Raw genomic sequence first — 17801 nt, 5'->3', positions numbered from 1 at the left:
CAGCAATACTTATATCAGATAAAACAGACTTCAAAATAAAGACTGTTGGAAGAGACAAAGAAGGACAATACATAATGATCAAGGGATAAAACCAAGAAAAAGATATAACAGCTGTAAATACATATGTACCCAACATAGGAGCAGCTAAATATATAAGGCAAATATTAATGGACATAAAAGGAGAAATTGATAGTAACACAATAAAGTGGGGGGCTTTAATACCCCACTTACATCAATGGACAGATCATCCAGACATAAAATCAACAGGGAATTCTTGTCTTAAATGACACATTATATAAATGGACTTAATTGATATACACAGAGAGTATTCCACCTGAAAGCAGCAAAATACACATCCTTTTCAAGTGCAAATGGAACACTCTCCAGGATAGATCACATGCTAGACCAGAAAACAAGCCTTGATAAATTTAAGAAAATTGAAATTATATCAAGCATCTTTTCCAACCACAAAGCTATGAGATTGGAAATCAACTACAAGAAAAAAACTGTAAAAACCAGAAACATATGGACACTAAACAATATGGTACTAAACAACCAATGGATCACTGAAGAAATCAAAGAGGAAATAAAAAAGAGACAAATGAAAATGAAAACACAACAATCCAAAACTTATGGGACACAGCAAAACCAGGTCTAAGTTTATAGTGATACAGGAAGTTTATAGTGATACAGGCTTACTTGACATTTTTCCAAAGAGGAAATGCAGATGGCCAACAGGCACATGAAAAGATGTTCAATATCACTAATCATCAGGGAAATGCAAATCAAAACCAATGAAATATCATCTCACACCTGTCAGAATGGCTACCATCAAAAAGAACATAAACAACAAATGTTGGCAAGGATGTGGAGAAAAGGGAGCTCTTGTATACTGTTGGTGGGAATGTAAATTGGTGCAGCCACTGTGGAAAACAGTATGGAGGTTTCTCAAAAAACTAAACATAGAACTACCATGGGACCTAGCAATGCCATCCTTGGGTATATATCTGAAAAAAACAAAAGCACTAATTTGAAAAGGTACATGCACTCCAACATTCACAGCAGCATTATTTACAATTGCCAAGATATGCAAGCAACCTAAGTGTCCATCAATAGATGAATGGATAAAGAAGATGCGGAATATATACACAATGGAATACTACTCAGCCATAAAAAAAGAAACTAGTGAATATAACAAAAAAGAAGCAGACTCAGAGATATAGAAAACAAACTAGTGGTTACCTGTGGGGAGAGGGAAGGTCTGTATAAGGGTAGTGGATTAAGAGGTACAAACTATTAGGCATAAAATAAACAAAAGGATATATTGTACAACACAGGGAATATAACCAATATTTTATAACTATTATATAAATTAAATAGAACCTTTAAATATTGCAAATCACTATATTATATACCCATAACTTACATAATATTATACAGCAAATATATTTTAATAAAAAAAAAATAAACTGCCCCCCAAAAAAGACACCTTAATGGTTAGGACTATATTGTCTTCACACAAACTGCCTAAATTTGAAACCAGGATCTGTCAGTTCATTAGCTATGTGACTTTGAACAAGTTCCTTAACCTCCCTCAGCCTCAGTTTCTCTGTCTGTAAAATGTAAACATCACCTATGTTTATTGCTTATTCTCTTTTTGATTTTTTTTTAAATATTCTATCCTGATTCTTGTTTGTCTTGATATTTTTTCTCAGTCTCAGTGGAATTTTCATCTCTCCAAAGTAACTTTTGGAACTTAGTCCTCGGATAGCTTAATTTCCTTATGCAGACTTCTTTTCTATACCTTCTCATTCCATGACGTTAAAAATCATATGCATATTAATGATTCCCAAATACATAGCTTCTGCTGCAATATTTTTCCTGAACTCCAAATTTATGTACTTAACTAACAAGTTGACATTGTGACTTAAATGTCTTTTAGGTAGCTCATAGTTAACATGGCCCAAAGCAAACTTTTTAAAAAAAAATGATTTCCAGTCCTTCAAAACTTAATCCAAGTTACCATCATTTTATACTGGGATTATTACAGTACTAGTTTACCTTCTTTCTTCTTCTGCCCTTGACCCTCTCCAGTCTATTCGTCACACAGCGGTCAAAATGATCTGTTGAACATTTAAGGCTGGTCATATTTTTCTAAAAGCCCTTCCCAGCCTCCCATTTCATTCATCATAAATATTCAAATTCTTTCTGGGCAAGGGTCAGCAAATTCTTTCTTAAAGGGCCAGAGAACAAATATTTTAGGCTTTGCAGGCCAAATAGATTCTGTTGCAACTACAGAACATTACTATGCTATATCTATATGCAAATAGTATTAAGATTCTAGAGACTTCCCTGGTGGTGCTAGTGGTTAAGAATCTGCCTGCCAATGCAGGGGACATGGGTTCAATCCCTGCTCCAGGAAGATCCCACATGCCACGGAGCAACTAAGCCCATGTGCCACAACTACTGATCCTGCGTACCACAACTACTGAAGCCTGTGCGCCTAGAGCCCCTGCTTCACAAGAGAAGCCACACAATGTGAGCCTGCGCACCACAACGAAGAGTAGCCTCTGCTCTCCACAACTAGAGAAAGCCTGCACACAGCAACAACACCCAACACAGCCAATACATACATACATACATACATACATAAATAAATTCACTAAAAAAAAAAGATTCTAAACTGCTATGTCCAACAAAACTCATTGTATTTTCTGGAATATTCATAAAATTTATAAAACAAATAATATTAGTTTATAATGCTTAATACTTTTCACAGTAGTTTAATAAATATTTGCTGAATAAAAAATATAAGTAAAAGGCCCAGATTTATACATTTTTACAAAAAGATTATAACAAGAACATTAAAGGTTAAATGATTTCTTCCATAAAATGTATCAAACAATTAATAGTGGACTTACTTTAGATTACTGATTCTAATTTCTGCACTCTCAGTGAGTTTCTTCGTTTCTTCTTTCCACCTATTGGCTGCCTTCTGTTGAGTTGCTAAGAGATGCCTCAGTTCAACAGTGGAGTTTCGATTACTGTCTTCCATTTCTCTTAATTGAACTTCAAACCCATGTTCTTTTATTGAAAATTCATGCTCCATTGTACTGATCTAAGGAATAAAATGAACACAGTATTTTCTTCTTTTCTGTTATTCTAGGAGATATAATGATCAATGACACATAAAAGGAATCATTTTTTGTGTTTACGGCATAAAAATGTTTGGATGAGAAACCTACATAAAAATTAAGTTTATAATTTGTCTCCATCACAGATGAAGACTTACCCTATTTTATAATATAAATTTAATGAAATTAGAATTATGATGGACTACAAACTTTTCACCACTTTCCCCAACACCTTAAACACCACTAAGAAAGAAGTATACTACCTGAAATAAAGCTGCTCTCATCATCTACTTTTACTTTTGCTGCCAGAATCCACACAAAATGTTCATGCTCTCAGTAACTGAGAGTTGGGTTTACACTGAAGCCATTTATGTTTTTTTTCATTAATTAATTAATTAATTTTTGGCTGCGTTGTGTTTTCATTGCTGCACGTGGGCTTTCTTTAGTTGCGGTGAGCGGGGGCTACTCTTAGTTGCAGTGCATGGGCTTCTCATCGCGGTGGCTTCTCTTGCTGTGGAGCATGGACTCTAGGCATGTGGGCTGCAGTAGTTATGATATGCAGGATCAGTAGTTGTGGCACACGGGCTTAGCTGCTTTGCAGCATGTGGGATCTTCCCCGACCAGGGCTCAAACCTGTGTCCCCTGCATTGGCAGGCGGATTCTTAACCACTGTGCCACCAGGAAAGTCCCCATTTATGTTTTTTAAAACACAAAAAACGTTCATTGGTTTATTATAAAGGATACAGCTCAAGCACACTCAAATAGAAGAGATACACAGAGCAAGGTATATGATGTAAGGGGTGTGCAGAGCTTCCAGGCCCTCTCCAAGTATGCCATCCTCCCAGCACTCTGATGTGTTCATGAGAAGCTCCTCTTAGAAGCTCCTCAAGTCACTTCTGATTCACATGCTAAAGTTCAGATTGTTTTTCAAAGGGCTTTGTAAAGTAAAAACAAAAATCATATACAGGAATTCCTTTACCACTTCAGTTGCAGTATAAATGAACAGTGTATTTTTTTTTTTCAGGAAAAGACTACAATGATTTTCAGAAACTCATATGGAGATGTCCTCAATTATTTATAGGTTATTTATGTCATTATAGTAAAAATACCCTAATGTAGAATTAACATACAAATAAATGCTCTTTGGATACCCTAAAAGCTTTCTCAACTGGGGTTCAGAGAGAGAGAGAATTAATCCTAATGCCCTAAAGTGCCCAATGTATGTAATGAACTATCTGCTTTTATATGTATCTGGAATGAAACTACCTATTACCATACTTGAGGCAATTGAAAAAATAGTTAAATAGTTACCAGAACAATTTCTTGGTGTACTCTCAGGCCGTCTTTATCTTGTTACAGAAATATTATAAAGAATACCTATCTTGTGATATTTTTATGTACTTTAAAAATGGTCACAGCTGGAATTACTTCTAGTGATTTATTAAAAATGGCTACTTTCAAACTCGAAAAAGAATGAATAAGGAACTCGATTTTACCAATTAAAAAGAAAAAAAAAAAGAAAACTCAACAACAGCTAAATCCATGGCTCATGGGGGAAAACTGCAAACATCCTGTCGTGAACTACCCCTGTTAAATGCAACATCAAAACTCTTAAATTTGTTTTCTCAAATGGTACACAAATAGAAATTTGAATTTATAAATACTGGCACTGGAAAAACAACCTTGGATTTATTAACTTTGTATTGTATTACTGCTGTGCAAGCCTCATAAGGCTTTGTGACTCCTGCTCTATTTAAAAATTTTTTGAATTACTGAATTCTACAAATTTAGAACTGAATATCCTTCCCTTCTTCAATCTCCACATTCTCTGGAGAAGCCATGGTTCTGATAGCTTAGGTGGAAGTATTTAATTCTGTCTCTGTCTCTTTCTTACATGTATTAAAAACTGATCTACAGGACTTCCTAGGTGGCGCCGTGGTTGGGAATCTGCCTGCCAATGCAGGGGACACAGGTTCAAGCCCTGCTCCGGGAAGATCCCACATGCCGCCAGAGCACCTAAGCCTGTGCATCACAACTATTGAAGCCCACGTGCCTAGAGCCCGTGCTCTGCAACAAGAGAAGCCACTGCACTGAGGAGTCTGTGCACCACAATGAACGGTAGCCCCCGCTTGCAGCAACTAGAGAAAGCCCGTGTGCAACAACAAAGACCCAACACAGCCAATAAATTAAATAAATAAATAAATAAATTTATAAAAAAAAAAAAAATTGATCTACACATCTATATAGTTTTAGCACTCTTCCTGCCTAGTTAATTCCCCATTTCCACTTGGAAAATCTATTTGCAGTTTGACAAACCTTGTTCTAAGGTCCTTCATGATAACCTGGTCTCTACCTAATTCTACAAGCTTGTGTTATGCTACTATTCCCTTCTCTTTGTTTCTGCCACAATGCCTTCTCATCCTTGGGTCTTTTCACATGTTGTTCCTTTTTCCTGGAATAATCTTTCCCCTCCTGCTTCTCTTAGTTATCTCTAGTCAACTTTTAGAATTCAGCTCAATTATTGTTCCTACAGGGAAATTCTCTTACCGTCTATCTAGAAAAAGCTCTCATAGTGCCTTATGCTTTTCCTAAAGAGCATTTATTAGTTGGTAAAGATACATTTAAAATTTGCCCACCTCCATGCAAATAAGTTTTTAAGGATGGGGACCATGTCTTTTTTGATTACTATTACATTTCCAGCACCTGAATCATAGTAAAGATGTCAAAACATATCTGTAGACTGAATAAATGATAGTTTTCTGGTATCAAAATTTAGTCTTTAAACAAACCCCAGATCCTTCAGGTGATGCAATTACGATTGTTAAACTGGACAGGTCTGTGGTGATGCTGGAAGGATAAGGACCAAAACAACTGTGTCTCCTCTAACAGCAAAAGTCCTACTAATGATTCAATTAGAAATGTTGGGTTGGAAAAAAGGATATATGGTCTCCTTCCCTTCTTCCTTTGTGGCCTTCCTCTGCAGAAAACTACTCAAAAGTAGACAAGATTGCTAAAAATCATCCATTTCCTAATTTTATATGTTTATGAGGAGTATTCAGACCACAAAGACATGGAGATCCTTTGCAGAAAGAAGCGGGGAGTTAGGAAAAGAGAAAGCTGGGGCAGAAAGGACATCAGTGGCTTTAACATCAAAGGAAAACTTCATATAATAAGTTGTTAAGGCTCTCGGCCAACTGACCTTTCAATATCCAACTGTCTTGATCTTTTTGGCTCCTTTCAGTTTATCTATGAAAGATCACATGCTTTTTCAAGGGGGAGAAAAGCAGCAAAGTATAGCACTAGATTCCTATGTTGTCAAAGAAGGAATCAGCTACAAAGGAGCAATTTATCTGATAATGCTCCTCTATAAAATAGAATTATAGCTATCTACTTAGTTCAGAGGTTCTGTCCCTTAGTTACCGATGATTCTTCTCTTAAGTTAGATGCAGATTTGGCACAAAGGGAGCTTTCTGCCATCTTTTTGTTTTCCAAGAAACATCAGTTACTATCCTGAACTGTTAAAGATAGACCAAATGCAGTATCAAGCAGGGGAAATTCATTCATTCCCTTCTCCCTCATTTATTATAAAAACCCAAACCCCAAAACATAAGTATACTGTAAAACAATGGAAAATACATAAGAATTAAAAAGACAAATATAAGGTCTCTGTAATATACAACTCAGAGATAACTATCTCTAACTTCTACATAATTGTTATTTATGAATTTTTAAACTGAGATTAGTGTATACAGGATTACAACATATGCACGTTTTTCTTTTTTTTTTTTAAACTTAGGACATAATAATACAAATGTATTGTAAATTATTTGGAAACATGATTTTTAATGATGACTCAATATAGTATTTTATGGATTTATCATAATTTAACTATTTCTAGACAGGTTTTTAAAAAAATTTGTTATTACAAATAATGCTACAATGAACTTCTTTAACTATAAGACACTGTAATTATTTTATTATGACAATTTTAGGCTCTAAATGTGTACTATTTCATACTTGCACATTCATTCACACATAACTTTGCAGTTAATAGTGAGTTTAAACTTTTAAAAAGTTGTTTATTAGCTGTTTATTTTTCTTAGTTTGTGAATTCTGTTCATGTCTCATACATGTTTTCCTACTGGGTTACAAATATTTTTCTTTCATATTTTTAAAAGCCCCCTCATATGATCTCTGTATTTTGTCACATTTATTAAAACTATTTCCCAGTTATTTCTTTTAAAAATATTTTTTAAAAGTGGTTTTAAATATTATATTTTAAAACACTATTTATTTAAATCTACAAATAAATTTATTCATTTGTAATTTCTCCCTTTTTTTGTTTTGCTGAAAAAGTTCTTTCCCATCTATCAGTTAAATATACACCTGCATTTCCTACTAATGGCTATGTTATCATTAATAGTTTTTAGTTATTAATCCATATGAAATCTAAAATACAAGATGAAGACAACATTTTTTCACCAAAGTACATTGACCTTTTTTCTTACGGAAATGTTTCAGTGTGGAAACTTTTAAGCATACACAAAGTAGAAAGACTATTACAATGAATCCCTATACGTTTATCACCCAGCTCCCATCATCATTAAACTCACAGCCACTCTTCTTTTATCTACAATCCTACCCACCTTCCTCTGCCAAGATTTATTTCTCTCTCTTACAATGAAGCACATAAATCTTAAGGGTATAACTCAACTTTTATACACATACTGATATACCAGAGTCACCACCCAGATTTAGGTATCCCAGGAGGCTCTCTCACATGCCCTTCTAATTAATATTCACCCAACCTAAAATGTAACCACTATTCTGATCCCATCCTTATAGGTAATTATGTCCATTCTTCACTTTCATATAATGAAATTAATAGACTATAAGCTTTTTTTATGTCTGGCTTCTTTGTCCAACATTAGGCCTGTGAGACTTACCACCAGTGCCCATAGACATAGTTCATTCTTTTCATCTTATACATTATATGAACATATCACAATTTATTTATATCATCTCATGTTGATGGACATTTGAGTTATTTTCAGTGTTTTGATATGATTAAAACTTCTATGAGTATTTTTGCACACGTTTTGATGCACACAAGCACTCATACCTGCTGGGTACGTAGCTAGTATCATTATTATTATTTGACACAGTATGCATGTATGACCAACTACAAAAGATAATGCCAAATGGTGGTTGTACCGATTTACATTCCCCAAAATAATATAGGAAAGTATCAGTTGTTTTACAACTTTGTCAACACTTGATATTGTCAGTTTTTAAAATTTTAGCCATTCTGGTAGGTATGCAGTAGTACCTCATTATATTTTTAATTATACTTCCCTGATAAATAATGAAGTTGAAACTTTTTTTCCTATTTTCTCTTTTGTAAAGTGTCTATTTAATTCTTTTGCCTATTTTTGGAAATGGGGTGTCTGCTTTTTCCTTATTGATCGTAAACTGTTTTGGTAAAAGTTTTTATAGTCTAGAAATGAATCCTTTTTTTTTTTTGGTTGTATGTATTATAAATATTTTCTCCCACTTTTCACTCTCTTAATGGTGTCTCTTTTGATGACTTAAAAAATCTTAATTTTAATGAAATCCAATTCATCTATCTTTTCATTATAATTAGTTCTCTTTTTGTTCTGTATAAGAAGTTCTTTCTTAAGGTCATGAAGATTTACTCAACTTTCATCATTTAATATTTTGCATTTAGGTCTACAAGGCATCTCCAATTAATTTAAATGTATGGTGTGATATAATGGTCAAGGTTTATTTTTAAAATATGGACCCAGTTGACCTATTATTATTGTAGCATTATTTATTGTAAAGACCTAGCATTATTTATTGTAAAGATAATTCTTTCCCTATTGAACTTCTGTGGTGCCTTTGTTATAAAATGAGGTGATTATGAAAAGTGGGTTTGTACCTGGACTCTATTTTGTTCTATTGATCAGGTTGATTATTCTTATGTTGATTAAACACTCTCTTAATTATTGGGTTGGCCAGAAAGTTCGTTCAGATTTTTCCATAACATCTTACGGGAAAACCCAAACAAACTTTTTGGTCAACCCTATACTATAGCTTTATATCAAGTCTTGAAGTCTGGTAGTGTGACTTTTCCCCTTTGTTTTTCAAAGACATCCCCTAGGCTAAAGCACAAAGCACAAGCTTCTTTGTATAATATGTAAGGGTCTCTTTTCCAGAGTTCAAGATTTTATAAATAACCACAGTGTTTGATACTTGCAATAGGAGGCATTCAATAAATATACGCTGCTATGAATTAGTCTGGAATGTGACTTCTTATGAGAACTCATAGTATCAAAATATAAAGTGAAACACTAATGCTACCACCCCATATCCTTACTATGAAACTGGAAGATATACATCTTTATCATAAAGAGTTAAAGCCACTTTTCATGAAAGTCACATGGAATGGTGAAAGGCAAGCAACACATTGACGGTGATACCTGTGTTTGAAACTCCCTCAAACAGGTTATCATGTGTGTATTCCCAAACCATGTAAGCATTAGAATAAAAAAGGGGGGAAGGAAAGAGAAAATAAAAGGGAGTTTTTTTCCAGAGGAGACTTTTGTCCCTTGCCTTCTTCCTAGCATGGAATTTTCAAACTACCTACGAGTGGTTCTCAGAGCATTACTGATGTTCCATCCTCTATACAGTTAGTTTTAAGAGTTCTATTTTTGAGAGGCTATTATGGAGGGAAAGAGAGGATGGCAGTCCGTAAAGTTATCTAATCTATACTTTTGCCAGCACTGCTTAAATTGCTTTGGCAGGAATATCAGTGCATTTCATGGTTGGGAAAGAATTTTTGTGTGTGTGTGGATAGGGAAAGCAATCATTTTCAAGTATGCTTGCCAAGTTCTACAATAAAGAAAAGACTGGTTAACACTTTGCATTATGATTTAGTGCTATCTGATGAGAAGGCAAAGAAAAAAAAAAAGAAAGTAAAAAAGGCCTTAAAAATGTTTTACTAGCTCTCTGTAAATATTCTCTATATTTTGATTTTTGCAAGTACACATTTAATTCTAACTAGTCTTGAAAATACCTTTAATTTGGCTTTTTTTTGAGCCTCGAGAGCAGTCTTTCTTAAATCCTCAGTCTGCTTCTGTAACTGTTCGTTTTCCTGCTGAAGTTTCAGCCTTTGTTCACTGACAAATCCACAGTTCTCTCTCTCAGACTCCAATACATTTTGAAGTTTCTGAATCATTTCTTGGCAACGTGATATCTCTTCCGAGGAACTGATTAAAAAAACAAAACAAAAGGAACCTTTAAACTTAATGATCTGTAATAGAAGTCAAGAAGTCTGTCTATATTTTATACTGTAGACTTGTTTTCTTTGTTCTGAGCAATTTCTCTTCACTGCAGACTTAATAAACTATGTGGTTTCACAATGTTATGTTACACCAGGCAAATATGTTCAATTTAGCAATCTTAACTTAAAATAGATAAACTGAACTGCTATCACTCACCTAGAAAGTCAAAGTGAAATCTCTTTCAAATTTTCACTAACACTGAGAATCACTGTGTAAAGAGGACTTCAAGGGGAGAAACTAAAGCTAATGGTGAGGAAGCTGGAGTAGGCAATAATCAAAACTCCTTTCATCATCAATGAACTCTGTAGGAAGACATTAGCTGACTATTATAAATTATAAATTATAAGACCCATTTCATATTTTCCTGTTATATTTGTCTTAGAAATAGTTGTTATAAACTTCTAGTTGTATAAACTTCTTGTTTTATCACAGTTTAAACAGGCTATGTTTCTTGAACTTTCTCAACAACCTCCAGACATGTATATTGCTTCAATATACTGCTAATTTTATTTTTTATTCCCATCTTTTAACATTTCCATCTTTTCAATCCCAGATAATTAAATACTATGAACATTTCCTGGTCAATAGGTGCCACAGGGAATATATAAGGTCCTTTATTCCCATAATACTTGTAGCTCCTTTTTCCCTATTTCAACCTTGGCTGATAAAGTTCCTAATGAAATGATGGATCTAGGCAATGATCCTCAAAAAATGCTCAAGTCATAAAGATGCTAAGATCAAAAACAATGATAATATGCCTCCAAACAGGAGTCCAAAATATTACCATTTATGAAGAATTCTTACAAAAAAGTGAAAGCTGAATCAGATCAAGCTTCCTAGTTTAGTTATTAGTTTTTAGGAACTGCATGGGGCAGGAAAGAAGATAAATGACACCACATATATATGTGTAGGTAGAGGAAACTCTACAATACTAACAACCCAGTTTTTTCAATAAATTATCTGTAAGAAAAAAATAAAGAAATGAGGCGATTCCTAGAGAATATATATATATATGTCTGCATCCTCATATGTACACATATACACATACACCCCACCTTTTCTTTATCCATTCTTCTGTCAACAGACATTTAGGTTGTTTCCATATCTTGGTTATCGTCAATAATACTGACTGCAATGAACATGGGAGTGCGGACATCTCTTTGAGACAATGATTTTGTTGCCTTTGGATCTATAGCCAGAAATAGGATTGCTGGATCATATGATCGTTCTATTTTTAATTTCTTGAGGCACCTCTATACTGTTTTCCATAGTGGCTATACTAACTTACATTCCCACGGACAACACAGAAGGGTTCCCTTTTCTCCACATTCTTGCCAACACTTGTTATCTTTTGCCTTTTTGACAGCAGCCATCCTAACAGGTGTGAGGTGATACCTCACTGTCAGTTTGACTTGCATTTCCCTGATAATAAGTGATGATGAGTACCTTTTGATATATCTATTGGCCATCTATATGTCTTCTTCTGGGAAAAATCTGTTCAGGTCCTTTGCCCAATTTATCTGTTTTTTTCTTGTTTTCTTTTCTTTCTTTCTTTTTGGCTATTGAGTTTTTCAAGTTTGTTCTATATTTTGGAAATTAACTCCTTATCAGATGTGTTATTTGCAAATATTTTTTCCTATGCCACAGGTTGTCTCTTCACTCTGTTGACTGTTTTCTTTGCTGTGCAGAAAGTTCTTAGTTTGCTGTAATTCCTCTTGTCTATTTTTGTATTATACATGTACTTGTGGGTCATATCCAAGAAAATCACTGCCAAGACCAATGTCAAGCTTTTTTCCCTTATGTTTTCTTCAGTAGTTTTATAGTTTCAGAATGTACATTTAAGCCTTTAATCTATTATGACCTGATTTTTGTGTATGGTGTGAGATGAGGGTCTGATTTTTCTTCTGCATGTGGATGTCCAGTTTTACCAACACCACTTACTGAAGAGACTATCCTTTGCCCATATGTGTTCTTGGTACCCTTGTTGAAGATCAGTTGACCACAAATGTGTGCATTTATTTCTGCTCTCTCTGCTCTGTGCCATAATCTATGTGACTGTTTTACGCCAGTATTGTACTGTTTTGATTACTAAAGCTTTGTAATATATTTTGAAATTAGGAAGAGTGATGCATCTAGTTTTATTTTATTCTTGCTCCAGACTGCTTTGGCTATTCGGAGTCTTTTGAGGTTCATTACGAATTTTAGGACTTCTTTCTATTTCTGTGAAAACACCATTGGAAATTTGATAGGGATTTTATTGAATCTATAGATGGCTTTGTGTATGGACATTTTAAAATTATTTTATTCAATTTATAAACACATCTTTATATTTATTTGTGACTTTGTCAATTTATTTCCTCAATGTTTTTTTGTTTTCAGTGCACAGATTTTTCACTTCCTTGGTTATAGATTCATTCTAAGCATTTTATTCTTTTTAGTGCTACTCTAAAGGGAATTGCTACTTTCTTTTTTTAAAAATCTATTTTATTGAACTATAGTTCATTTACAATGTTGTGTTAATTTCTGCTGTACAGGACAGTGATTCAGTTATACAGGTATACACATTCTTTTTCATATTCTTTTCCCTTATGGTTTCTTTTTTAAGAACTTTTACTGAGATACAATTGACATACAATAAACTGCATATATTTAAAGAGTACAATTTGATATTTTTTTCTTATTAATAATGTACATATGGCAATCCCAATCTCCCAATTCATTCCCCCCCAACCCCCCACCCCCCATTAGTTTCTTTTTCATACAGTTTGTTGTTAGTAACTTTCTGTATTTGTTTTAATGGCTTTGTGGTTGAGTCTCCATTTTTCAATATATGCAATCATGTCATCTGTAAACAAAGACAATTTTACTTCCTCTCTTCCAGCTTAGATACATTTTATTTTTTCTTCTTGTCTAATTTCTAAGACCTACAATACCATGTTGAATAGAAGTGGCAAGAGTGGGCTTTTTCATGATCTTAAAGAAAAAAACTTTCAGCTTTTCACCATTGGGTATGACATTAGTTGTGGGCTTGTTATACATGGCCTTTACTATGTTGAGGTACATTTCTTCTATATCTAATTTGTTTAGAGTTTTATCATGAATTATATTTTGTGAAATGCTTTTTCTATATCTATTGAAATGATCATATGAATTTTATCCCTCATTCTTTAATGTGGTGTTGTATCACATTTATTGAACTGTGTGTGTCAAAACCATCCCTGCATGCTAGCTATTAATCCCACTATGATCCTTTTAATACACCCTTGAATTTGGTTTGCTAGTGTGTGTGTATTTTTTTTTTTTTTAGGATTTTAGCGTTCGTTTATGTTCATCAGGAATATTAGCCTCTACTTTTATTTTCTTATAGTATCTTTGTCTTGCTTTGTTACCAGAGTAATGTTGGCCTTGCAAATGAGTTTGGAAATGTTCTCTCTTTTTCAATTTTATGAAAGAGTTTAAGAAGGAATGGCACTAAATCTTCTTTAAATGTTTGGTAGAATTCATCAGTGAAGCCATATGGTTCTGAACTTTTCAAAAATCCAAGGAGGTTTTTGATTACTGATTCTATCTCCTTAATAGTAACTGGTCTATTCAGATTTTCTATTTCTTGTAAGGTTGATGTTTCTAGGAATTTACACATTTCTTCATGGTTGTCCAACTTGTTGGCATATCATTGTTCATAGTAGTTTCCTATGGTCCTTTGTATTTGTGTGGTATCAGTGATAATGTCTCCTCTTTTATTTCTGATTTTTATTTATTGCGTCTTCTTTCTTTTTTTCTTAGTCTAGTTACAGGGGTGTCAATTTTGTTTATCTTTTTGAAACACCAAGTCTCAGTTTGGTTGATCTTTTCTATTTTTAAGAAAAATTCTTTATTTGATTTATTTCTGCTCTAATCTTTGTCACTTCCTTCCTCCTCCTAACTTTGGGCTTAGTTTTTTCTTCTTTTTCTAGTTCCTTGAGGTGTATAGCTGGGTTGTTTATTTGAGATCTTTCTTTTCTTAATGCAGACATTTATCACTGTAAACTCTCCTCTAAGAACTGGTTTTGCTGCATATCATAAGTTTGGTATATTTTGTTTCTATTTTTGTTTGCCTCAGGATATTTTTTGATTTCTCTTTCTATTTCTTCTTTGACCCACTGGTTGCTCAGGAGTAGGATATTTAATTTCCACCTATTTGTTTATTTTTCAATTTTCCTCCTATTACTGCATTTCAGTTTCATACCATCGTGGCTAGAAAAGATACTTGATATAATTTCAATCTTAAATTTGCTAAGACTTATTTCGTGGCCTTTCATATGATCTGTTCTGGAGAATGTTCTGTGTGTGCTTGAGAAGAATGTGTACTGTGTTGCTGTTGTATAGAATGTTGTTAGGTCTACTTGGTCTTTAGCATTGCTCAAATGTGCTATTTTCATATTGATTTTCTGTCTGGATGATCCACCTATTGCTGAAAGTGAAGTATTGAAATTCCCTAGTATTATTGTTTGCTCTCTGTTTCTCCCTTCAGTTGCTAATATTTGCTTTATTGTACTTAGGTGCTCTGATGTTGAGTGCATATAGTTTTACGATTGCTATTTTCTCTTGACAAATTTATTCCTTTATCATTATAAAATGACCATCTTTGGTCTTTTGACAGTTTTTGACTTAAAATCTATTTCTTCTGATATAAGAAACCCTGCTATCTTTTGGGTACCATTTGCATGGACTATCTTTTGCCATCCCTTAACTTTTAGTCTATGTGTTTCCTCAGATTTAAAATCAGTCCCTGGGGACTTCCCTAGTGGTCCAGTGGGTGGGGCTCTGTGTTCCCAATACAGGGGGCCTGGGTTCTAACCCTGGTTGGGGAGCTGGGTCCCACATGCATGCCATGGCTGAGAAGTCCACATGTCATGGCTGAGAAGTCTGCATGCCACAACTAAAAGATTCTGCGTGCTGCAGCTAAGACCTGGTGCAGTCTAAATAAATAAATTAAAAAAAAATACAATCAGTCCCTGGCAGGCAGCATATAGTTGGTACTTGATTTTTAATCCATTGAGCCTCTCTATGTCTTCTTATTAGAGAATTTAATCCACTTACATTAAAAGTCATTATTAATAGGTAAGGACATAACTATTGCCATTTTGTTGTTTTCTGTTTTGTAGTTCCTTTATTCCTGTTTTGTCGTTCCTTTATTCCTGTTTTGTCTTCTTCTTGTTGATTTTTGTACTATGCTTTCATTCTCTTAATTTTTGTGTACTTATTACACATTTTACACATTTTTTCTTTGTAATTAGCATGAGGCTTACATGAAACATCTTAGTCTATTTTAACCTAGTAACAATTTAACTTCAATCATAAATTATCTCTACAATTTTACTTCTCTGCTCTCACATTTCATGTTACTAATGTATAACTTACATATTTTTATATTGTAAAACATTATTATCCATTAAAACATTATTGTACCTATTGTTATTTAAAAAAACTTTATATTTTAACTTCTATACTAGAGTTACGAGTGATTAATGTACCACCATTACAGTGTTAGAGTATTCTGAATTTGACTATATCCTTATCTTTACCACTAAAGGTTTATACTTTCATACTTTTCTTATGTTGCTAATTAGTGTCCTTTCATTTCAACTTGAAAAACTCCCTTAATTATTTCTTGTACAGTAAGTCTAGTGGTGATGAACTCCCTTTTGATCTCTGTTTTCTGGGAAAGTTTTTATCTCTACTTTGTTTCTGATGGAGAGCTTTGTTGGGTATAATATTCTTGGTTCATAGTTTTTTTTTTTTTTTCTTTCAGTACTTTGAATATATTATGCCACTCTCTCTTGGCCTGCAAGATTTCTTCTGAGAAATCCATTGATAGTTTTATGCAGGGATTGAGGGAGTCCTTTGTATGTGATGAATCCCTTTCCTCTTTCTGTTTTTAAAACTCTTTTTTTCTTTGACTTTGGACATTTTGATTATAATGTGTCAAATGGAGCCCTTGATGTTCACCCTATTTGTTCTTTGGGCACCAGGGATCTGGATGTTCACTACTCTCCCCAGATTTGGGAAGTTTTCTGTTATTATTTTCTTAAATAAAACTTTCTCCCCCTTTCTCATTCTTTGCTTATTCTAGGATTTTCATAATGTGAATACTGATTCACTTCAAGATATCCCATAAGTCATGTAGATTTTCTTCACTCTTTTTCATTCTTTCTTCTTTTTGTTTCTCTCACTGCATGATTTCTAATGACCAATCTTTGAGTCTGCTGATTTTTCTTCTGCATGACCAAGTCTGCTGATAAAGCTCTCCACTGAATTTTTCAGGACAATCACTGTATTCTTCAACTCCAGGATTTCTGATTGGTTCTTTTTAATGGTTTCAATTTCTTTGTTAAACTCCTCATTTTGTTCATGTATCATTTTCCTGATTTCATTTAGTTGACCATCTGTGTTCACTGAGCTTCCTTAAGACAATTATTTTTAATTTTTTGTCAAGAAGTTCATGAATCTCCATTTGTTTTGGGCTGATTACTACAGTCTTATTAGTTTCCTTTGGTGTTATCATGTTTGCCTGACTCTTTGTTGCTATCTGTGCATTTGAAGGAGCAGACTCCCCTTCTAGTCTTTAGACTGATTTTGGCAGCTAAAGACCTTCTCCTGCCTTGTCCCAGAACTGATGGGACTGCCTCTGGGGTCACAGCTAAGTGGCACTAAAACCATGTCATGTGGCTGTTGCCAGGTCCATGGCTGGCAGATCTGTAACCAGGGGTGCAGTCAGGTATTGTATCTAACACAATTCTAAGATGCTCCTGTCATGTTCACAAGGCTGGTCTATGGGCAGGCAGAACTGCTTCTGGACTGTGGTAGAGTGGGACTAGAGCTGGGTCACAGACTGCTTTAGGGATCATAGTCAGGTCTGAGGTTGGTGGACCTGTAATGGAGGCATCCACAGGCGTGGCTTCTGCTAGGTTCCTTGGGTGAATCCCTGGCCATGTAAGACTGCCTCAGACTGTGGTAGAACAGGGCTGGATCCATGTCTTGTGGATTTTGTTGGGTGTCAGGTCCATGACTGGGGGACTTGTTACCAGGGGCATAGTCAAGTATAGCTTCCAGTGGGTCCATTAGTGCTCCCGTCAGGTTCCTGCACTGGTTCCTGGGTAGGCAGTCTTATGTTCAGGCTACAGGAGAGTGGAACTGGGTAAGAGGAATGCTTTGGGGGCCACAGTAAGGTCTGAAGTTGGTAGGCCTATTACTGAGAGTACCTATAGGGTTCCTTGGTAAGGGGCTAGGTGCAGGATGGGGCAAGCAGGGCTAGAGCCAAGTCCACAGCAAGATGGGGCTG

At 34.6% G+C, this 17801-nt stretch overlaps 1 protein-coding gene across 5 annotated transcripts in view; it reads right to left on the bottom strand.

Moving 5' to 3' along the window:
* SCLT1 (sodium channel and clathrin linker 1) overlaps window positions 1-17801 on the bottom strand; it is a 244069-nt gene that overhangs the window by 71064 nt on the left and 155204 nt on the right. For 4 of the 5 annotated variants that reach the window (XM_057705960.1, XM_057705959.1, XM_057705958.1 and 1 more), the window contains exons 17-18: window positions 10213-10405; window positions 2922-3118 (exon numbers count right to left, since the gene is read on the bottom strand). In XM_057705960.1, coding sequence (XP_057561943.1) covers window positions 2922-3118; window positions 10213-10405 — 390 coding nt within the window. Of the gene's footprint in view, window positions 1-2061; window positions 2124-2921; window positions 3119-10212; window positions 10406-17801 lie in introns of all 5 variants that reach the window. The other variant, XM_057705963.1, reaches the window with a different exon arrangement.

Source organism: Hippopotamus amphibius, chromosome 13, assembly GCF_030028045.1.
Source record: "Hippopotamus amphibius kiboko isolate mHipAmp2 chromosome 13, mHipAmp2.hap2, whole genome shotgun sequence".
Lineage (NCBI taxonomy): Eukaryota > Metazoa > Chordata > Mammalia > Artiodactyla > Hippopotamidae > Hippopotamus > Hippopotamus amphibius.
The sequence above is the reverse complement of the archived record's forward strand: the minus strand, read 5'-3'. Positions and strand labels throughout refer to the sequence as shown.